Consider the following 22,288-nt stretch of genomic DNA (forward strand, 5'->3'; position numbering starts at 1 on the left):
AAATTAGAAACATTTTTTAAGATTTTAAAACCTGCAAAATACTGAGGAATACGCTGCATGTAACATTTTTCTCCGGTAGTAATTTGGAGGCACCACCATAAGATAACTGAGCTTTAAAAAAGCAACCAAGTCATCTTAAAATCAATCCACTAGTCTAAGATCAGTAATAGCCAGGTAAAGCATTGCCTTGCACCTCATTTACAATATGAGCCACCATTCCTTATTTTAATACTTGTTCATGTATCCAGGCTCTCTAAGGTGTCAGCAAAGTTGCAGAGCAGTGCAGTGTTTCATCCATAGGATCTTGCTTAATAATTATGATGTAAGACAGCAAGTGTTTGGGTCAAATCTTCTCAGACACATTTCTATCTTCGCTCATATCTATAGATGTACTTTGCAATGTCAAAGGTTGTTTGCACTGCACTACTTTAGGGCTCCAAGGAATACTGAGCTTCTGCCTACCAGCACATTTAATTGCTACAAGAACAGCAGTTCTTGATAACTAATTTTTGTTTGTTTAGTTTAGAGCACCTTTATGTAAGAGGTTGCCTAAGAAGATTTGCTTCTTATACAGTTCTGGTGTTTTAGGTGGTGCTTTTTTCAAGATATACTTCTTACAGATGCCTCCAATTGAGTAACTGGATGACTGGTAGTGTTACAGTCTGGTCTTAAAATCTGTGTGTCCGTTCACTGGCTGTGAAGTGACAGAAAATAAGTGTTACTAAGATAAGAAATTCTCTAACCTAAGGTATGAGAAATTTTGTTTCCCTACACGTGGGGGATAGTGTGCTCTTCTGAACACCCAGTGCAACAACAAATACTACCATTGAGAGAAAGGGATTTCAGTACATGAACTGGAGCTTGCAAAAACTTCTAGCATCCAAAACTCTTAATCTGAAAAATTTGTAAAAGAATGTATAGCATAGTCAGTGATCTATGACCTAAACTACTTATGCTAAGCATTAGATCAGCATGGTTTGGGTGGATACAGTAATTGTCAAGTGAAGTTTAACAGCACAGCCCATCCCAGAGACCTGTGGTTTGTTTACAAAAGGTCCATGACCTACCCTATCTGGGGCCCACTTGGTGTCCAAGGAAATTTGAGCTCATCCCTTCCACAGATACCAGCTAGGGCAGACCAACCTTAAAGATTGAGAAAATCTTTTTCTAGTGTAGAAAAAATGACTTCAGAAAGTATGTGGTATCAGTGTGAAAATGGTAAACATTTAGGGATATAGTAAATGGTCAGTTGTCTTTTTTCTTTTCTTTTTTTTTTTCCCCTGATTGAAAAGTCAATGAAAGATGAATTTCAGTTTTTCAATCCTCCCCATGACAAAACTCCTTTTGGGCCTTAAAGGAATGTTTGAAAGCATGGCTAAGCGTCCTTGGGGACATCAGCACTGTGGAGATTCCAAATTCCTCTTCCCACCAGGCAACCTACATAAACAGAACACTAATTTATTTATTTTTATCGCTGCTGCGCCCACCCACACTGGCTCCCCGAGGTGGAAGCCAACAACCTCTCGGGCACACAGTGTGGCTCCTGCGGATGGCCCCGTGCAGGGCTAAAGGTCCCTGTGACTCTGTGAACCAGGCTGAGCTTTGCTGGGTCTGAGGGTTTCCCAGGGCGCTCTCCACCTTTTCCCGCACTCGGGCCCCACGAGGCCGCGGTCCGTGTCCGCTCTCCGTGACCCCACGGCGGCGCCCCCGAGGGCTCGAACAGCCCGAACAGGAGCGGCCCCCGGCTCTCGCTGGGCTCTGCCCTGCTCTGGAGGAGCGGCAGGCAGCGCCCCAGGGGGAGCAGGAGCACGGGCGGCGCTCCCTGCCTTATTCATCAGCTCAGTTCTGTCCCCTTTTCCTCCCCAACCCGCCCCGGAAGCCGCCGCTCCATCCGTCCGGAACCTTTGGAGCCGGAACGCAGTTTGGCGGCGCGGGGGCCGGGCCGGAGCACGGTGCTGGCCGGACCCCGGGGAAGATGGCGGCGGCCGTGGCGGGCCCACGTGGGCGCGGGACGGCGGCGGGCGCGGGCACGGACAGCGGTAACGAGGGCGGGAGGGTCGGAGCGTGGGTCTCTCTCTTCTTCTAAAGCCTCTGTGTGCCCCGCTGTGGGCCGTCCCTGGCCCCGGCGGCCTCTCCTCTCTGCCGCGTCCGAGCCCGCCGGTGGGTCCGAGGCCCTTCAGCCCCCCCGCTCCGAACTCTGGGCCGGGGCTTGGAGCCGTCTTCGCGGGGGATGGGGGCTCAGGCCCGGCACAGCCACGTGCTGAAGCTCCTTCTCAGCCGGGGGTCCCGTGGGTGGCATTCCCGCTGTGCCCGGTGTCGTGCCTGGTCCTGCCCTCAGCTCCTGCCCTTCTCTACTCAGCTATGGGGTACCGACAGCAGCTGGTTAATTCCCTGGGCCCACCAAAATAACTTTCGCTGCTTCCTTGGGAGCGGGGGGAGCGACTGTGCAGAGTTGCAAAAGTTCCGTGTCTGTGCCAGACCGGGATCTGCTTCTATCCCGAAGTAAATCCGTGGGACACGCAAGGTAGTGATTCACCAGTAGAGCGCAAACACTCGTACTCCATCCTTTACGCACAGTTCTGCGCTCGTTCTTGCCTCCTTGTGAGTTGAGAGGGTGTACCTAACTAGTTGTGATCGCTTTTTAATTGTATCTTGTAATTAGATTACTTTTTTTTCTTTATTCTGGGAGGAATCAAGGTTGTGGCCGTTTGGAGCTGTAGGTCACACTGGTTCTGTTTGCTTTGAGGGTCAAAACTGAACCCAAGGGAAAGCTTTGTGTGAGAGCTTCTTTCAGAGCTCGTTTTGGAATGTTTTCTATATTTAACTGTGCGTCTACACCTTCATCACTGAGCAATATTAGAAGAGTAAAGTATGGAAATGTGCATTTCCCACACACACAATTAAGACTTTTTACATTAAACCTGTACCAGGCTTTAAGGTTTGCAGTTCAGAACAGAGCCTCAGGTCCTAGTTCTGATAGAGTTAATCTAGTCTAAATTACTTTGAAATACCTCTGCTTTATCTCATGGTTGTCTGATACTCTGACATGTAAAAGAGTAAGTTAAGGCTGGTCCTTGAAGCCTTGTTAATCTCTCTGTAATTGTTGAAAGCAAAATGTTGGTATTATCCAGCACTATCCTCCTATTTTACTGGCAGAAAATATTATGTAAAGGAAATGAATACATAATTCTGCAATTTTCCTTTTTATAAGTCTGATCTGTTATTTATGGCTAACTGTCAAGCAACTGGGGAATTCACCTTTGGACTTTTGTTAGTAGTTAGCTTTTGTATCTATAAAAAAGTCATAAGTGGGGGTTGATTCATTGTTTAAAAACTAGATAGTGTTATCCTAGCATGAACAAGGCCTAGGGATGAAAAGTTGACATTATTTTACCTGTAGGAACCAGGCTGTGGTGATGCACCAGCTTCTTCATATGCAGTGGTTTGAATTTATTTTTTTTTAATCTGGAACTCGGGATATGGAAACATACTGATATCTAAAAGGATATAAAAGGATAAAAAGGATGCCTTTAAGTAGTTAGTGAATGTGTTGAACATATCTGCAGCTTCTAAATTTCCACTTTATAGTAAGGACTGTTGAAAAAAAAACCAAACCCATTATTTATCTCAAGTGGAGTGTGACACAACACTGTGTGCACCTTGATGCTAGTAAAAGTCATCCTGACCTAGATCATGACTAAGTACTCAGTAATTATTTCTCTTCCACATTTGTTTTGTAAACATATAATTTTACTCCTGTCTCTGATGGTAACTAAATGCTCTCCGAGCCTCTAAATGTGCCTGGGCATTAGAGGTTTTGTTTTAAATTGATTAATGCCACTGTTTTGCTGCTATGTCAGGCTGTATTTTTCTGGTTTAAAAAGGCACATGGAGAAGGCAGAATAATGAATAAGTCTGGCAACAGAGTGTATGTTTATGTTTGCTAAGTAATTAAAAAGACAGTTGATTAATGGGGAATATCATTAATAGCTGTCTGCATGGCTTTATAGAAAACAGATCTAGTGAAGCAGTCCTGACTTCGTTCTCTTAATGATTTAATTGATAAAGGTAGTTCATGGCATATAGCAGTGCTTACAAAGTAAAGCACTTGGCTCAGTAGTACTGTGAGTACAGCAGCAGTAATAGTAGTAGTAGTAGTAGTAGTAGTAGTACTCTTTTTCAAGTAGTGTGAGTGCTAGATGGATGAAAGTGAGTCAACTGGTGGGAAATTAGCCCCTTGCTAGTGGGACTGGGCAGGGTCAGAAACTAGCCTCCTTCTGTCCAGCACTTGATTTGTGCCCTTGAAAGTTGTATATAAGGAAATTAATTTAAAATTTCACATGACACAAATATTAGTGGAATAGTAGTTAATAGTGGCAGGAAATATGTATGCTGTGCTCTTCATTATGTGATAAAGTGGGTCCACTGAAATAACCAAACAAATTTTAGCCCACCCTAAACTTGCAGCCCATTTCATTCTAGTTAATATGCACCATTAAAGACTTTAATTTTTGCAATTTGACACACTGAACAGACAAATGAGGGAAATGGCAGATTATTCATGTGTTTGATGTGCCATCTAGTTGGCTGTTCTGTGCTCTCTTGATGTTGCTTGATTACTAACCTCAATATTGTCACTTCAGCTCCTTTAGTTTTGTTTTGAAGGGCTCATAGGGTAAGGAAACTTGGGGGTGTTTTATTTCTGTATGAAGAACTTGAACAGTTACTTATGCCAGAAGACCTTAGTGCCTCTGGTTTCTTTTGAGTACCTGATGACTCTTTTGATTCTGCATTTCACAAAACAGTCTCCCCTGTGTTCACTGTACTTTGATAATTGTATTTTTGATGGCATTGTTTTCCCTGGGCAGATTTTTCTTTCACATAAGGAATGCCCTCCCAGCTTCAGTTTAATCCCTGTGGCTGTTTGCACTCAAACACCAGATGTCACTGTTGCAGTTTGTATGTGTGTGTGTACATACACATATGTATACATACACATATGTATGTATATGCATTTATAAATTATAATTTCTGAACTGGGAAATATGGGGGGGGGGTTTCCCCCACAATTCCAGCCCTAAACATAAAAATATTCATATTCTAACAAAAAATATCCAAGGCTACCTTTTCCCTTTTAACCATCCACTTCAATCACTTTAAATCATTACTGAGATAAGCAAGCACTTGCATTGCATAGTTTCTAGTAAATTCATTATGATGGTGTTTGCCTGCTTGAGGAAGTAATTGTGACACTACATGTGCAGCAGTACGTGGCCCTGGACTCAGATAACATTTACATATGGAGCAAATTGCACCAGTGAGGGATCCTTACCAGAAAAAGAACTCCTGATAATTTATTTTTTTTGATCCCTAGATTCTGAGTTAAGCTCAGAACTCCCAGAAGACAGCTACTCTTCAGGAGATGAAGCTCTGGATGGTGATGATGAAGATGAAACAGCAGCCCCTGGCAATGTGGTTGAAGAGGCAACAACCTCCAAAGATGGCCCAAGTTCAGGCTGGGCAGATGCCATGGCAAAAGTGCTCAACAAAAAGATTCCACAGAATAAGTCCACCATCTTGTCCAAGAATAAAAGCTTGGAGAAGGAGAGAGAAAAGGAAAAACAAGAAAGGCTGGAAAAGAGGATGAAGGTGAGAAAAAGATGCAGTATTTCCTATGTAGTCATAGTCAGGTGGGCTACTACATGCAAGATAGTCTCAGCAGAGATTTGGGAGAGTGCTCTGAGACTATCTCAGTTTTGGAATCTCTCTTCCACAGTGATGTCAAATAACTTCAATTTTTTTACTTTTCCAGTCATGCTGTGTAGGGCTTTTTCCCTTACTGCATTTTCTGGGTCATCAGGCAGGCTGATCTTTGGCAGCAGGACTGTTCCAGTCTGTCGACTTAAGGTGTTTTTGTTGTTGAGAGGGTGAAAGCAGCTGCTTTAAGCTTGGTTTTCTAATTCCGTTGTTAGTTTGGAGTGAAATTCACGTGGTCAGAATTAAAAGTCGAAATAGTTCTGTATCACAAAAAGTGAGAGGGAGAAAAAGAAGAAAACTTCCTTCATTTAAATTATGCCACAACATCCGAAATCAAGGCCTCTAGGTTGAGTAACTATTGATGCGGTTGTGAATACTTGTTTGCTCTCCTCAATGATTTTCTTGACTGGAAACTACTGTTTCTACTACTGTAGAAAACTGTGTCTGTTCCCTGAATAGCTTCTGGTTCTGAACCTGTTATGAAGAGAGCAAAGTTATGTTGGCAAGTAAGTCTTTTGTTTGTGTCTTTAGTGGAACTTTTAATTCCAGGCTGTGATTGATTTACCTTCAGGCTACAAATACATTAATGGTACTAATGTCTCATCTTACCGGTTCTGTTTCAGTGGGATAGCCAGGTTAGTCACCTGACAGTTTGGGACATGCTGTGGTTGGGCCACAGCTTGCCTTTTAAATGCAGAGATGCTTCAGTACAGCATCTGCGTGGTTCTGGTTGTCCTAAATACCTGTTCTCATCCAGTAAATATGTGGGAATACTGCAGAACAGAGGTGGGCTACAGGTCCCCAAACTGACTTGTTTACCTTAGGAAAACTTGAAAGCACTCTGCCTTCCACTGATTGCTTGCTGATGAAAGGTAGGATAGGGCAGTTCTTTTGATCAAAGGCCAAAACATGGTCATAAACTCAGAAATTCATAGTGGTTTGCCTGGAATTATAAAGATAAGGACTCTGAAATTCCACTAAAAACTTCTTGCATAAAACAGATTTAATGGAACATCACTAGGCCTAGAACACTATTAAATTGTTCAAAGGGGAAGAAAAAATTTCACTACCTTTCTCCTGAAGCAGAGGTTGTGAAATACAGTGGTCTCCTATTTTAGCAGAAACAAAGCTGGTGATATTGTGTCCACTGGTAATGGAAAATGCATCAGTTTGGTTTTGAAACAGAGACTCAAAAGAAAAAGACAAAAATCAGTATTGTACATGAGTTGTTGTCTGGTGGACACTTGGTGCTCTTCCTGGTGCTTGAGTTCTGCCTGTTGCAGTCTTTGATGTGCCTCACTGTTGGTCACAGAGCTGTACTGGGATTAATTCTGTGGGGAAAGTCAAATTCCCAAGGCTCAAAATGTGATGTGCCTGTCTTGGTAGACACAGGATTTTATTATGTATGAATTTCTCTGTGATCAGCTTGTGAGTCTTGGAGTTGAAAGCGGTCTTTGAATAATTTCCTTGCTCACGGCAGTTAGCGTGAAAGCATTTTTATTCTAGACTTTTGTCACTGAAAGCAGGTGATTCTTTGAGATTTGACTGTGGGCCCTGGTGTGTCAACGCAAGAGACTTACCTCAGACCTGTTGTCCAGCCCCATATTGGAGCCCCCCTTACCCTCAAACCAAACTGAACTTTGCAGATTTTTTTTTTCTTCCTGCTACATACTCTATCAGTGTGTGCTGCATTCTCATAACAATATTTATAATGCAGCTCGATAAAAAGCGGGAATGGGAAATGATGTGCCGAGTGAAGCCAGATGTTGTCAAAGACCGAGAGAAAGAAAGAAATCTTCAGAGAATTGCCACAAGGTAAGAGTTTTTCTGAATGCTTTCCTTAAATATATGTATATCAAAAAGAGGAGGAAAAGGGGAAGAAAAGGCTTATGCAGGTAATCTGTTTCCAATCAGTTTGAACTCTTAAGAAGTGACTTCCAGGAGCCGAGAGATTTATATACAGGTCTGCATTGTACGGTATCAAGTTCAGCAAAAGATTTCAGAAGCTTTATGAAAGAGTAAAAATTTAGATGGGAATCTAATATTTGCTTAACAGGAGTGCTTTGTTGAATCCCATCATTTTGTTAATTTAATGCCTTAAAAATGCAGAACAGTTGTTTCTACTGTTCTGGTTTTTTGCTTCTCTGCAGAGGATTCACCAGACTGATGGCTGTAAAGTTCAGTCTGTTCAGTGTTGCAGTAGTTTGGTGTCACAGAACTAGTTGAACACCTTGATGGACTGCCTGTGTCTGCCTCCTTAATCATTCCTCTGCCTTGTCCCCTTACTTCAGCTGCCCTTGAGATCTTGCCTGAAGAATTTAATATCTGGTTGTAGGACGAGTAATGTACTTCTGAGGATGAAACATGCTCATGTACTGATTTCAGTGCCAAGTTACTATGCTTACTTCAGGGTCTGAATAGTTATGTGTGGATTTGTTTGTTACTGGTTCCTAGCAATACCTGTAAAGGAGGAGTAAACATTATAGCAAATGTTACTTCTTAACCAAATTGAGGTTCCCACTAACCATTCTGGGGAGCTAGAAGCTGTCCAGCATCTGCACCAATTAGTTGCTTTGGTAGGGGGTTCATTTCTGTAAAAGGAACTTGAGTTAAAAAATTTATTCTGTTGTTTTTTCCCCTATCCCAGAGGTGTTGTACAATTATTTAATGCTGTCAGGGCGCACCAAAAGAACATTGATGAGAAGATGAAGAAAGCTGGGAGCTCTGACAGGCGGCGTGCTAAACTGCTGTCTTCTGTTTCAAAGAAAGATTTCATCAACGTTTTAAGAAACGTGGAGGGTGCTAAAGGAGGCAAGAATGATGGAAAGGCCACAAAATGTAAAGAGGTAGGCTTCATCTGTGAGAAGAAAATGCATACAAGATACCTTCTCAGTATAGTTACTGTCTGTTAATGTGCCTGCTCTTCATAACAGCTGTGATCCAAATGGCTGGGGTGTTTTGAGACTTCTTAGCAAGGGAACAAGTAGCTCTTAGCCTGTTTTCTCTGTATTTTGAGTATCAAAATACAAAGTGGTGTATGTTAAAAAAAAATATAGGATTTTTTTCCTTGGGTTTTGCATCAAGCATGGAACAAACTGCTAGATTTTAGTGGGTCGTGACATTTGGAATTTGGCCAATAATAGCTCCTTAAAAATTGTTAAAGACATGGAGGCTCTTCATCTTACACAGTGTATTAGACTGTACTACTTGTGTGTACCCAGAGTTTAGTCATGTCAAACTCACTTCCTTTGGATGATTGCGGTATCCGGAACTGAAGGGATTTGCTGTACAAAGTGAATACCACAACAGAAAGAAATAGAGACATATTAAACATTATATGTAGGCTTTTCTTTCCTTGATTCTGTATGTGTATTTAGGTTGATGTGGCTTCGTTGCTGTTACGATGTTTTGGAAAGAAATACACTTCACTTTTTCTAACGTGTTTGAGACGTGGTGTAGTTAGACTTGTCCAACTCTTCAGTGATTCTTTCAGCTCACCAAGTAGCTCAGGGTTGAAAACAAGTTCCTCAGACGTACTCTCTCTCGTATTTCAGAAGCTGCACGTTTTTGAAGCGTATTTGTGTTCAGGTTTGAACTCTGTGCTCAGTAGTGGGTGGAATACTGCTGTTGGCCCAGACTCACAGCAGTTAACTAAGTGCTTTTCTGTGCCAGGAAGAAATACTTTAATCAGTTGGGAGACAACAGTTTGTCATATGTTTTTTGTTTGTGTGCACTTGGGGAACATGCTGAAACACTGCCTAGCATGAAGTGCTCATACAATTTTCATGCAAGTGTAATATTAAAGTATTTTTTAAATTCTTCAGATAATGAGAACAATTTAGCTTGGTGCTGACACTTTATTTCTCCTTAAATAATTCCAGCTTGCTTGTTTGGTTGGGGGGGCATGCATGTGTGTGGTTCTCTTTTTTTTGTTTGGTTTTTTTTTTCCTCCCCTGGAATAGCAGAATATCAGAACAATAGCAGTGCCAACTAGTGTTGTAGTCAGCATTGAATCAATAGCTGAGCAAGAACTAGGACCTTTGTTTTCTTTTGTGTCAGATTGTAGCAGGACAATTTTCTAATTAGTAGGTCAGAAAACGTAGATTGCAAATGTTTCTATACTGTAAAAAAAAAGTCTTATTTTGGCAGCATCAGTAAGAGCATATTTCCATTCAAGTGCTCTGGAGATGCTTTAGAGGCTGGCTGGTTAGTGTTGGGTTTGACTATTAGTGTAGATGCTGCCTTCACATTGCTTGTGAACAAAAACTGGACAGGGATAGAGGTTTTTGGTTGGATTTTTTAAATAGTGTGTCTGCCTAGATAGACCACCCCTCTTCCTCTCTTCCTTGCTGCCTCTGCTTCAGTGACTCTCCATTCAATACTGAACCAATCTCTTCAATAACTCCTTTTCAAGCTGTTTTTAATCTTCCTTATTTTCTCTTGAGAACATATCTTACTCGTTTAGCAGGCTCCCATCTTGGTAGTTAATGCTTGAGCTTGAGGCCAAAATCTGATCTGCAGTCTTCTCTTTAGAATTACAGAGACATTTAGCCACTGAACAGTACTGTTGGCCTCCACTGTCATAGCTCTGCTTCTTGGTCTTTGGGGGTTTATCAGAGGGTAGTAAGCAGGGATGAGGCTTTTTGGTAGTGAATTCCTTGCAACAGGAGTTTGGTAGTTGTTTATGCCATCTGAAAGCTTTTGTTTGTTTGTTTGTTTTGTGGGTTTGTTCTTTCTAGCAGCCTGCTTTCTTTTTACCACTTGAGAGTATAGCGTGTATTTAATTTTTAGAAAAGAGGGGTGAAATGTATTTATTTATCTCAACAAAAACAATGGAAGAGATGCCAATCCCAAACTCCAGGCATTCTGCCATCAATTAAAATGCAGTCCAGAACAATAAAAACACAACCCCACCCACATGAAACAAGCAGTCAGCAGGAAAAATAGCAGAATAAAGTTTCACCAGTGAAAGCAAACCCTTCTTGACTCAAGCCCTGTGCTGTGACAGGAGACTTGACTGTATTTGTGGGAATGGGCTAATGCTTCTTCTTACTCTGCAGTACTTTTTAAATGCAGAATTTGCTGCGTATTTTTGAAAGTTTGGTGGTTTCTTCCAGATGTCAGGGATGGTTGAAGAAACCCCTTATAAAGCTCTGTTTTGATTGACTTCTTAGTCAAGTATATTTTTGTGTGAGAAAAAGAAATTGAATGCTCTGTAAAGGCCCATCTGCAGCAGAATTTGGTTCTCTACTTCTATCAGCTTCAGACATTGATGGGAAGGGCAGGTAACCTGTGCTCTTGAGAACGTTGTTTATAGTCTTGTATACTTTTAGTCATTGGCCTCATTATTACTTAGCACCAATGTAACTGCGAAAAAAAGGCTTCAAGGCTGTGAAAGTTTTCTTGTGCTCGTCTTGTGAAACTGTAGCCCTTCTTGGGGTTTCGTGTGCCCAGATGGGAGTAATTACTTTTCTGAGCTGGAGCCAAAAGCTTTGCCTTTCATATCATTAGCTGTTTATCAAGGTATTTCTTAATCCTTGCTGAGCCAGCTGACTTGTGTAATATTTTATCCTGTTTTTTTTTCCAAGGGACGGTGCATGATGCTTGCCTCTGGTTAAGATCATCTAATATTCCTCCCCTCACCACCTTGTCTGAAGCCTTGCAGTGTGGGAGAAACATATAATAATTTTCTTTTTTAAAAAAAATCCTACGTGTTAGTTGGTTTTTTTTAAGTTTTGGGGTGGGTTTTTTTGGGAAGCATTTATTGGCAGATATGAAAGCTTTCAATCTTGTTCAACACAATCCTTACAGACCAATTTTTCATTTCAGTACGTGTTGGTCGTATCTTGCAGCTTCCCACCTGTAAGACATTGTAAGAAATGTTATTAAACCACAGGTTTAGAAAAGGTACCTATCAGAGATGCTGTTTTTCCAACCCTGAAGGCTGAGGTCATCTTTATGTCTATGGAAGAAATACAAAAGTAGGTAGTGGCAGTAAAGGATTCCTTGCAGGAATCTTTTGTTTTCTTTAGGTCCTGAAGAAATTTCTGGGTGCTCTGAGGAAGTACCTTTGCTTCCAGGGTTGAATGAAGTTTCTGATCTCTTACAGTTGCGCAGATACGTTGGCTGATGTAGTGAATTACAAGAGGTCTTGAAATCTTAATTGTAAGGAAACAAAGAATTTCAGAGTTAGCATTCTCAGAGCAGCCTCACCTTTTCTCCCTTACTGTGTGTCAGGACAACAGGGTTGTTCAGTACCAGATTTCATCTTGACTTTTTGCTTGTCATTTGTGCTACTCCCTGTAAAGCATTACTGTGTGGTAAAACATTTTTCTAGTGACATATAAACAACTGGCATGAACATTACAGATACTCTTTATGACAAGCATAACCTGAACTCATGAACCTTTCATTTTCAATTAGGCCTTTGTAGCATGATTTTGCTTCAACGTGTAAGTTTTCTTACACCAGATCTGTGACAGAGCATTTCAATGGTGGAAGTAAGAGCAGGATTTCCTGGCCTACTTCAGTAACCATGATCCAGATTCTGTAAGGTAATTTTTCTGTAAGTGTGCTCCTACATGACCTGAAGGTACAATTTGCTTCCTGTGTTGTGATGACATCTGGAAAAAATTGGTTATTGGTCTCAAAATAGTACCTATTCTAAAATAATTTATTGATAGGAAGGAAGATGAGTGGAGAAGAATACAAGTGCTATTTCATATCAGCTATTGCTCATATGGGATTTGAAATAAAGTGCTTTTCCAGAAAAGTTCCTTCTGCCTGAAGCATATTTTATAAATGCTCCTAGTGGTTGGTAAGTAATTTTTAAGCACAGTGATTAGAGTCAGGTTTACTATAGATTTTTCTTGTGTTCATAAGACTAATTTTAAGCAGTAGTTTAAAGATTGTTCAAGGGCAGGAGGAGTACTACACTTGACTTTGACTGCTGTTCTTACTGGGATACAAGAAGTGGCATTGGAGCTTTCATTTTTCAAGTTAAATGAGGATATAAAATGTGCTTTTCAGCTTAAATGTTAGGTCTGTGTAAAAACTGTGAGAGTGCCTTCTTTTTCTTGCAGCTACCTGAGTACTGGCCATCAGCGTGTTCTGCTTTTTCCCCACTGTTTCCACAGCATAGAAATGGGGAGGAAGGGCAGAAAATAATACTATTTTCATCCATAAATCTGTTTGAAGTTACAATGGTCTGAACAATTGCTTTAACTATCTGTAGGAAATAGTTTGTTTCTGAAGTATGGATAAAGGCAGAGATGATTTCTAGAAATTTGATAAGGTGTATCAACATCTTTTTTAATCTTAAAAGGAAACTTTTTTTCCTTAGGTGATAATGGCATTGCAGAGTAGCAGAAGTTTATTATTACAAATGTTGTGTGCTGGTTTTACAGAACAAATTGAAGGAGTAACCAGGCATGCATGTATTCCAGCAGATTTGAGGGGGCAGCCAAGTATTAATTTAGTTCAGCTGCAGCCATAATAGATGTGTTCTCCCAGTTTTAATAGATGTTTTCCCATCACGTGCACAGAAACTTTTAATTTGGATTCCTCTGGATGCTGCATTTTTACCTGTTTTTTCCCAAATGTATGTACATACTCTTGAAAGTCACCTCTTGTATGTTTGGAGCTGATGCTTTTAAGTTAGTTTCTTGGTTTTGTACCAGAAGGCTGCTGACTAGCTCAGTTGCTGTATGCTGCTTTTTATTCGTAGAGACAAATGCAGTGTAGCCTGCCACCAGTTTGCTATATCCTATAGTCCTTATGCTCTTTAAGGTAAAGAGTTGTTTTGAAGTATTAGAAGTTGTTGGATGGTGATGTTTTTACTTTTTTACTGTTTAGAAGACGTATTGACTTAAACGGTTTGGGTATCAACAGGATTAGGTTTTTAAGATGTGCAAGCTCAGTTCCCTATCTGTTGCCATAGCTGGTAACACACATCTGTGTTAATGTGGGAATGTAGGTCAATATTTGTCAATATTTAAATGTGTATTTGATTGATAGATGTCAAGAACTTGACACCGTGAGTTCAACTCCAGATAAGAGGATTAAGGATGGGCTGTATTTCACCAGGTTAACCCTTTTTCCTGTGTTTTATACTCAGAGTTCCCTTTCTGTTCTCTTTTTTCCAAATACTTGATCAGAAGTCAGAAAGGAAAAAAGACTGTGATTTTGCACTTTGCTCCCATCTATCTCTCTTTATCCTCTTCCTGTTTTATGTTCCTAACAGATTCTTTCCCCCTGCACCTGAGGACCAAGCACACAGCCCAGCATCCTGGTGCCTGATGTGAGGGCAACCCTGACAGTTGTTCTCACAGAAGTGACACCTTCTTTGTCATCATGAGTCATGCACAGTCCAGCTTAATGCTGTCTTCTACAATGCGTTAGTATGTGATATGATAGTATGTGATCAGTGAGGACAGATATCTTAAGAGAATTTGGATGCTAAATGCCTGTTGTATCTACTGAGGTGATGACCTGAGGTTTGGGGAGGGCAGTCTTCCAGATGTTTATAACTTGTCCCAGTCCAGGCAAATGTTTATGGAGATGGCAAAAGATATGTTCCCAGCTGCAAAATACATCCTTAACTGATTTTTAAGTTCAAAAAGAATGAATCATGCAAGGTTTTAATGGATTCCTGTAGGAAATGTCTCTTTCCTTCTTGGAGCTGAAGACAAAATATTTTAAGTTTGTCTTTCTGTGAAAAGGAATGAAGTGATTTTAGTTGAAACATTGCAAAAGCCTTCAGCACCAAGTGGCTGAAGTTTGGCAAATTTTTAAGTGAATATAAACAGGGACTTGTGATTGAAATGTCAGGCAATACTGAGACAGCTCCATCTGTCATATTTGAAAGTAACTTGCCTTGCTATTTGTTTATTAGTGCACAGGGTACTCTGATGGTGGTTTTTTTCCCAGAAGATGTTGCAAGGGTTTTTTTCAGTAAGACTGTGTCTAAAACAACCACATTTGAAAAACTTGTGGCATACATCTTCTTTTGATCTTCCCGTAAGTATACAAAGCACTAAGAGTCAAATCCTATTAGACTTTTATCTGGTAAATCGAGTTGGAAGCCTTATAAAAGCAGCTCTCCACTTTTGGCTTTGTTCATAACTCTTATAGGCAGGGCAATATACTTAGAGAAAAAAAACATCTAAACATTTCATAAAGTTTTATAAAAAAATGTCCTCTGGAAGTAAGAGTTTGAGTGGAGCTTGTCTATCTGAACAAGTTTGTTTCCCCCATCTAAGCATTTTCTATTGGAAATTATCTTGAAAAGTGATTCCTTTACTTTGAAATTTTATTAAGGTATAAAATGTTCTGATTTCTAGAGTGTTGAACTAGCAGATGTGTATTATAAATGACCTCTGTGGGCACCTACTCATCTGTTTATCTTGGTAGACTTAAGGAGTGGTGGGTGAAACTGCTTCCAGCTTTCAATGGTTAGAGATTTGCTGAGTTCAGTATTTCTTTTTTTGTATGGGAAAATCTGGCCAGTTTTTAATGAGTGTTTCTGAAATTTACTGAAAGCTTAGAAATTATACTTCTTTTTTTTTTTAACCTAGTATTATTGCAAATTATACTAAAGCTGCCTCTTGGAAAGATCTGACCTCTTTTTGGTTCATTGCTGTACCCTGGACAGTGTTCTGCAGGTGGTCTGTGTCATTTCTTCTCCACCTGCAGCTGTTGGGAAAACCCATACAGAAACACAGAAGGAGATGGAAAGGTCAGAAATGCAGAGAAAGGGTAGCCAGATGGCTAAGATAAGGGATTGGGATCATGGGCGGTTTACATATTCCTTCATCGGGTTTAAGCTGCTTTTAGAAAGTAGCCTGGGAGTGTTGAGGGGTATAGTCTGTTCCTTAATGAGTTTGCCACTCATATGTGATAGTGTGGGGGAAATTACAGGAATATAAAATCAGAGAGACTTGGATTTGAAGACCTTTAGGATATGTTGCAGAAGCTATTTAAGTAAAAGCAGGGGCACTGGGGGTAGGGAGGTTTAGTCTGACAAGCTGCTTAGTAGACATAAAAACTTAGGTATTTCATATTTAGTAATAAAATTACACAAAAGCTAGTTCCTTGTGGGCTCTGGTATTTAGTTTTTTCCTCACCCTCCTACCTCATAGTTTTTTGGATCCTTACACTTCTTTTGGGACTCAAATGTAAGTGGAAATCCTGAGTCAGGAAGGGGAGGCTTTTTATTAGCCCTGCTTCTTCCTCATCAGCTGGAAGTGATGGACATGGTCATTACTGTAGCTTTCATTGTTTGAGACAGGCTTTTGGGAATCTCTCTGTTACGCTTCTTGCTGAATCATAATGACAAATTGAAGGATTTCAGCATCATTTGTAGGAAATAATTTGAGTCATATTCAGATAATTCAAAAATTTTCAAGCTGCTAATTTATTAAAAAAAAAAATCAAAAATATTCCAAACAGCTGCAGGTCTGCACATTTCTTAACTGTGCCAACAGACAAGCTTTTATAAAAACCTGCAGAAAAATTTAAGTACCCAGTTGAGATAGTGCACAAGTATCTTGCATAAAGGGTGACATCTGAGAAAAATCTGTTATGACTTGAAAATGTTTATCTAAAGTAGACTGTTGAAAGACATGAGTACATGACTTCTGAGGGACAGCACACTGAAGGCCTTAGTCTTGACTGGATGCTTTTTACCACGCACTCTTGCAGTACCTGCGTATTTTCCAGGTGCAGCTTGATGGTTCAGGAACTGTGCAACTTGAAGCAAGGATGTTGTGGATCTCTGTATTTTTTAGGTTGATCTTTAAACTCTGTCTGGAGAAAATACGCATTAAGAAATGTAGGACCAGCTGATGGAGAGAAGTTTTTTTTATTACATGTGAGAAGTGGTGTGGCATTTATTTCTGGTTTGAAGTGCTACATATGTAGAAAAGTTCTTTATTCCTCTATCTTGAATACCATCCAAACAGAAAAACTCCTGGTACATAATCTTCCTTTTAGTAATAATGATGGAAGCTGGTAAGGAGTTGTCCATATAAGATTGCTCTTGGTAATTAACCAGTATGCTTTCTAGTACAAAATGAACAATATTTTGCAGACAGTTTAGCTGAGGTTAATGACTAGCTAGCAAGAAAAGCTGTTCTTTCTGATGAATGGCGTTGTCTTTTCCAAGTCAGAACTACAATTCAACTAGTTTGAACACCATAACTTGCTATAAAATTTTTTGTCTAATAAACAATGAAAGTGTAATGTATGGCTTTAAATACAAAAGTCTTGATTATATGTTGTTTTCAACCAGTACTCGTTGGGTCTTTATGTCAAGTATTAATTGATCCTGATGCTGTGCAGTGTTTGCTCTAAGAATTCTGTCTATCAAGTACATGAACCATGAAAGCTGTGTGGAGACTTAGTGGTGAATAAAGTATGCAAGTAACAGGTGAATACACAGATAGTAATGGCCAGGACAGTAGACAGGAGTTTCACTGTCAGTAATATAACTACTGATAAACAGGCATTGCAGATGCAAAGGTAAAAGCATATAGATGAGGAAGATGAAGCAGTTTTGTTTTTACAGGAGATAAAAACAAGCAGGACTGAAAATGAGTTGTGGTGGCATGCTGAAAGAATGTATGGGCTATAACTTTTCTACCCTGATGTGTTACATGATAACCTCATACAGGGAATGTGCTATTTCTGTCTTTTCCAGGTATCTTCTCTGGAATAACTTGCAATCTACTTTGAGCTTATCTTTACTTGGTACTTTCTTAAAAATGCTTACTTGTGGACAGGGTTTTTTTGGTTTTTTTTTTTTTTTTAATGTCTGTGGAGTGTTTTGGCCTGACAAGTAGAAAGACAGTGTAGTTACTTGATGTTTACAACATTGTCATTTTGCCTTGTATTTAAGAGAACATGAGTTACAAATTACAGAATGTATTCCACAAGGGGAACTGTTGGTATGGGTAAAGGTAACACTTCATACCTGAGTCGTAACTTATCTATAGGATTATTTAGGTGAGTCTTACTTTCAAGTGAGTTTTTATTTTCTGTGGGCAGCTTCTGGTGTAGCATGCCCATGCTATTCATCATGCTCATTAAAACATGTGAAGGGAATCTCGATGCTGGTATGGCCAAACGTGTCTTGCAGCAACATGTGAAATTCCTTGTGCAGCAGAAGGGTTTCTGAGATGGCTGCTGAAGAATGGCACAGGCTGAGGAGTTCCAGAGCATCCCGTATACAGAAGGGCCCTGTGTTAAGCTTGAATTCTTAAAATATTTTTGCTTTTTTCTGACAGAAATAACAATTTCTGAGGCTTCTGATGAACCAAGGCTGAGGAAATCTGTTCTCTCATCAGCTTTTCCTAAGATTTTTCTTTGCAACTGAGCATTTAATAATGATGCTAATGAATTATCTTCTTTGCTTGGGCCCAGATTAATGGTTGTTTTTAGAAAATCTGTAATTCAGTTCTGACCCCTCTAAAGTTGGGACATGTTTAAGCCTCTGCGTGCCAACCCAAAGCATTCCTTCTCATTCGCACATCCCCAGTTGTAGTAAACCCTAGAGGGGGATGTAAGGATGGGGAGATTCCTCGTAGAGGTCATTAAGCTCTGGGTGGTCTTCTGGCTGTGCTCAGAAGGAAAATCAGTATTTGTTGTGCTTGTAGTAATAATTCCAGTGTGTTACTTGCAGAGAAGGTTGAACAGAAACAGCAGGTTTCAAAACACACTGTAAAAAAATTTCATTCTTGGATTTATTTACTAGAATTACCAAAGCAGGTTCTGGTGTGTATGAGAGACCTTGTGAACTGACTGAATTTCCTGTGCCACTGTTTCTGTCCTCAGAATGGACAGCCACTTCAAGTATACAAAGCTCGTTCAGAGAGAGGATGCAAATGGGTACTGAGTAACTCTCACTCTAAGGAATAAATCCTCATGCAGAATTATGCTGCAGCAGAATAGATTTCTGTTGTGCAGCTCACATGTTCTGTGAGCTTGAAAATGCTTCCTAAAGTGAGTTGCTGTGACAATTAAGCACAGAAGTTCAAGATAATAGCGGTACAAGTTACAATCTCGATTTGCAAATCTGTGGCTTTTTCGCTGCTTGGGATCAGGCTTACATAGGAACCTTTCTTAGAGTCATGATCTTGCTGTAATTCAAATTAGATTAAGTTGTGAGTAGCACCTATGATCAATCCCAAGTATCGTTCTTCTGTTAAAAATAATTACATTTTGTTTTCTGCTTATACTTCGGCTTTACATACTTCAGCTGCAGTTTTATTTATTTCTTCCCAGCCTGGAGGAAACTTATTTTCTTACCCTGTGAGCTTGGATATTGCTGAAAATTAATTTAGGAGAAGTGATTATTCTGGTGTTCTGTTTTCCATTTCCTCCCCCTCTTCTGCCAAGTGGTTTATTATTATTATTATTTTCAATTGAGATTTAACACACCTCAGTGTATACCTGTGCTGTTTTTTATTTTTTTGAGCTCAGTTTAAACTGACTTGCTTGGGGATGAGACACAGAATAGCAGCAATCATTTGGAGCAAGATGCAGGCTGGCAAGGGAAGATAATTGTCAGATGTATGTGAGAATGCTTTTTGGCAGTTACACTTTTTAACTTCATCATGACAAAAGCTTCCCTGTATTTCAAGGTCTTAGATGTTTGTATTGAGCAAAGCAGAGGGATGGGGGGGGGCATTTCAGATTAATTAGACACGTTAGAATTGTTGTCTCGGGGCTTAAAGTTGTTACTTGAGAGATATTTATGTTAGAAATTCCTTCCCTGACAGGTACAAATAAACATTTATTGTAGGTGATGGTTAAGAGAGATGCCCCTGCAAGCTCTGGCATTTCATCTTTTACACGGAACAAAGGCGTGGGAGTCCAGTGTGCTGATTGTAATTCCTAGATCTGAAAAATGTTCCTTTGTTAATACCCTGCAGTCACTGTTTTCTGGACACAGGCTGTAGGGGAATCTCTATGGTGCTGTAGGTATGTTTGCTGTTTTGCAGCAGCAGGAGCTGGAGTGTGCTCAAGTGACACAAGCTGGTGGGAGATGGAATGAAATGCTGTCTTTTGCATGTGTGCCCTGATTTCAGGGAACATCTTTTAATGCCATTACTTACCAATAAGCATTATGGACTTTGGTCTGCTTAAGTGTAAGGTTTTGAAAAGCTCTGGCAAACTTTCCTGCTCTGTTTTTAGGATGTTGCTGTACCAGTAAAGCAGGAGATGAAAACTACAATGTCCTGTGGCTTAGACAGACTGAGTTTAATTCCCTTAAGCTTTCAAAGGCAAAAGGCTTTGAGCTAAGGCACTCACTGGCAGAGTGAAGCAGCTATGTATGGTTACAAGTATCCTGCTGCTGCTTCTGACAGCTTCAGAAGGAGTAGAGAGGATTGACCTCACACTTCAGTGTCAGCGCTGTCTGCCACAACTCCAGTGTGAGTTTGGCAGGTCTCAGTTGAAGATACTTTACTGTCACATCATTTACCAAGAGCAAATTATGTAGCTCCAGTTTTTTGCAGTGGTAAAGAAATGAATCAAAACAGGGGTATTTCTGACTTGATCTTGATCATATAGCTGCTGCTGCTACCACGAGGCTTTTGTAAAGCAATTTGTTCTAAGACATCCAGGAGGCAGTTCCAGCCTGGATCCTGAAAGGGACACCTGTTTTTTTCTAGATGATAGAACTAAGCTTTGTTGGAGGGTGAATGGTTTTATTAGGACTTGGCTAAGAATTTCAGTTCATCTTGTCCTGGTACAGATTGTAGAGGGTATGTCTTCAAACCAGAATTAGTTTGGGACGTATATCCCCATTACAGAGACTTGTATGAGACTTGAGCTTACGCTATGAGAGCTTAGGTGGCACACTAAGCAGGCAAGATAGTGTTTATTTTATTTATATGATCATTTTTCAACTGGACTATCAGTCCATCACAGCAAGTATCTGCACTACAGTAACCACACTGCATGTTTTGGTCTGTCTTATTTCATCTCATGATAACAAGTACATTACAATGTATCAGTGACTCCCGAGGGGCGGCAATTAGTAAAATACCTCAAATATTTTGAAATAGGTTGCCACAACTTCTGCAAAGAACAAATCCATTTCAATATATGTATAGAAGAGGAGAGGAAAAAAAACCAACACCACAATTTTTCACTCCTTGCCTTACCAAAGGATCCACATTATGTGGCATTACACTCTAATGTTTATATAGCCTGCTTTGTTTTCATTTGGGGGTGTTCAAAGGGGACTTCAGTGTTGTAGTGAGATGTGCATGAACAGCTGACTGGAAGTTCAAAAGCATTTGTGTCGAGTGAAAGAAGGTTTATTTTCCACGTGCCAAGAATCATTTTTGTTTTATTTAGATGAAACCAGATTATGGCATTGAAAACCCAACTGTATTAACATTCTTACATAAAGCAAGTTGGGAAGTGATGTTACAGTTGAACTAATTGTTAATTATACAAATAGTCTTGCTGCATATTTTCTTAAGACTTCAGGAATGTTTTTTGATACAGTAGATTTGGAGAGTTTTTATTCTGAGGGGAAAATAGAGTAGCAAATGAGTTAGGAATGAAGATACTAAACAAGGCATTTTATGCACTTGGAAGCATGCTTAAAATTGATTAAATATTTGCTTTCAAGCATTTAATCTTCATCTTTGAGGCACTAACATGCTACCTCTGTCTTTCTCCTTAGGGCTTGTTGTAAAACTCTATTCAAACCTTTGTGGTGCCTTACATACTGGGTAATGGAGGATCAGCATCCCTCTTTTGTTAAGGTCCTGCTTTTGTCCTGTTGTTCACTTGACATAGCCAGAAAGAAAGGCTAATGGTTGCTGAATAGTAGCTTGTGATGAATTTGAGGATTGGGCTTTTCAAACCCTGAGCTTTCCACTGTCATTGCCAACAATAATCTACAGCTTCTGTGCTGCTTAAAACCCAAAACAAAATAAGCCAGCGAAAAAAAAAATCCCTATTCTGCACATCTGGGAAAAAAATGGAATTTGGTTTTATTATTGAAAAAAGAAAATGAATTGTTTTGAAAGGAATATGGGATGTTTACACTTAGGTATTTCATATTTAACTCTCTTAAATGTCATCGTTCAAACAGTGATTTACAAAAGATCTGAGATTAAAAAAGAAAAAGCTTGGTGATTTTTGTAATTTTTTTAACCTTTTTCTACTCTGCAAATGTAAACATATAAACCAACTGCAATACAGTTTAAAAAAGAGGAAAAAAAAAGTTACCCTCTCCTTGCATCCCAGAACAGAGTAGCTCTGTTTGCACTAATACACATTATTCCCTCGTGAACATTGTAAAGTCTGCCTAGGGACTCACCCAGCTTATCGGTAGCTCTTTGATTCCAGGTAATTGATTGTCCTGTCTGAAATGATTTTTAAACTTTACTGGGTATAGCATTTGAAGTGAATTGCTGCAAGAGTGGAAAATGGTTAGGAGGCATTACCCTGGGGAAAAGGGGGATTGGATGGGAGTAGGCATTAATGAGAGCAGCTGTGAAGACACAAAAGC

The 22,288-nt window shown here is 39.9% G+C and overlaps 1 protein-coding gene across 1 annotated transcript in view; it reads left to right on the forward strand.

Moving 5' to 3' along the window:
- The first annotated feature begins 1,965 nt into the window (after positions 1 to 1,965).
- RRP15 (ribosomal RNA processing 15 homolog) overlaps positions 1,966 to 22,288 on the forward strand; it is a 30,008-nt gene continuing 9,685 nt past the window's right edge. The window contains exons 1-4 of the mRNA XM_051782997.1: positions 1,966 to 2,039; positions 5,375 to 5,649; positions 7,475 to 7,572; positions 8,405 to 8,603. Coding sequence (XP_051638957.1) covers positions 1,976 to 2,039; positions 5,375 to 5,649; positions 7,475 to 7,572; positions 8,405 to 8,603 — 636 coding nt within the window. The 5' untranslated portion in view covers positions 1,966 to 1,975. The remainder of the gene's footprint in view (positions 2,040 to 5,374; positions 5,650 to 7,474; positions 7,573 to 8,404; positions 8,604 to 22,288) is intronic.

This window comes from Manacus candei, unplaced genomic scaffold (genome assembly GCF_025592945.1).
Source record: "Manacus candei isolate 608988 ecotype Guabito, Panama unplaced genomic scaffold, ASM2559294v1 h1tg000017l, whole genome shotgun sequence".
NCBI lineage: Eukaryota > Metazoa > Chordata > Aves > Passeriformes > Pipridae > Manacus > Manacus candei.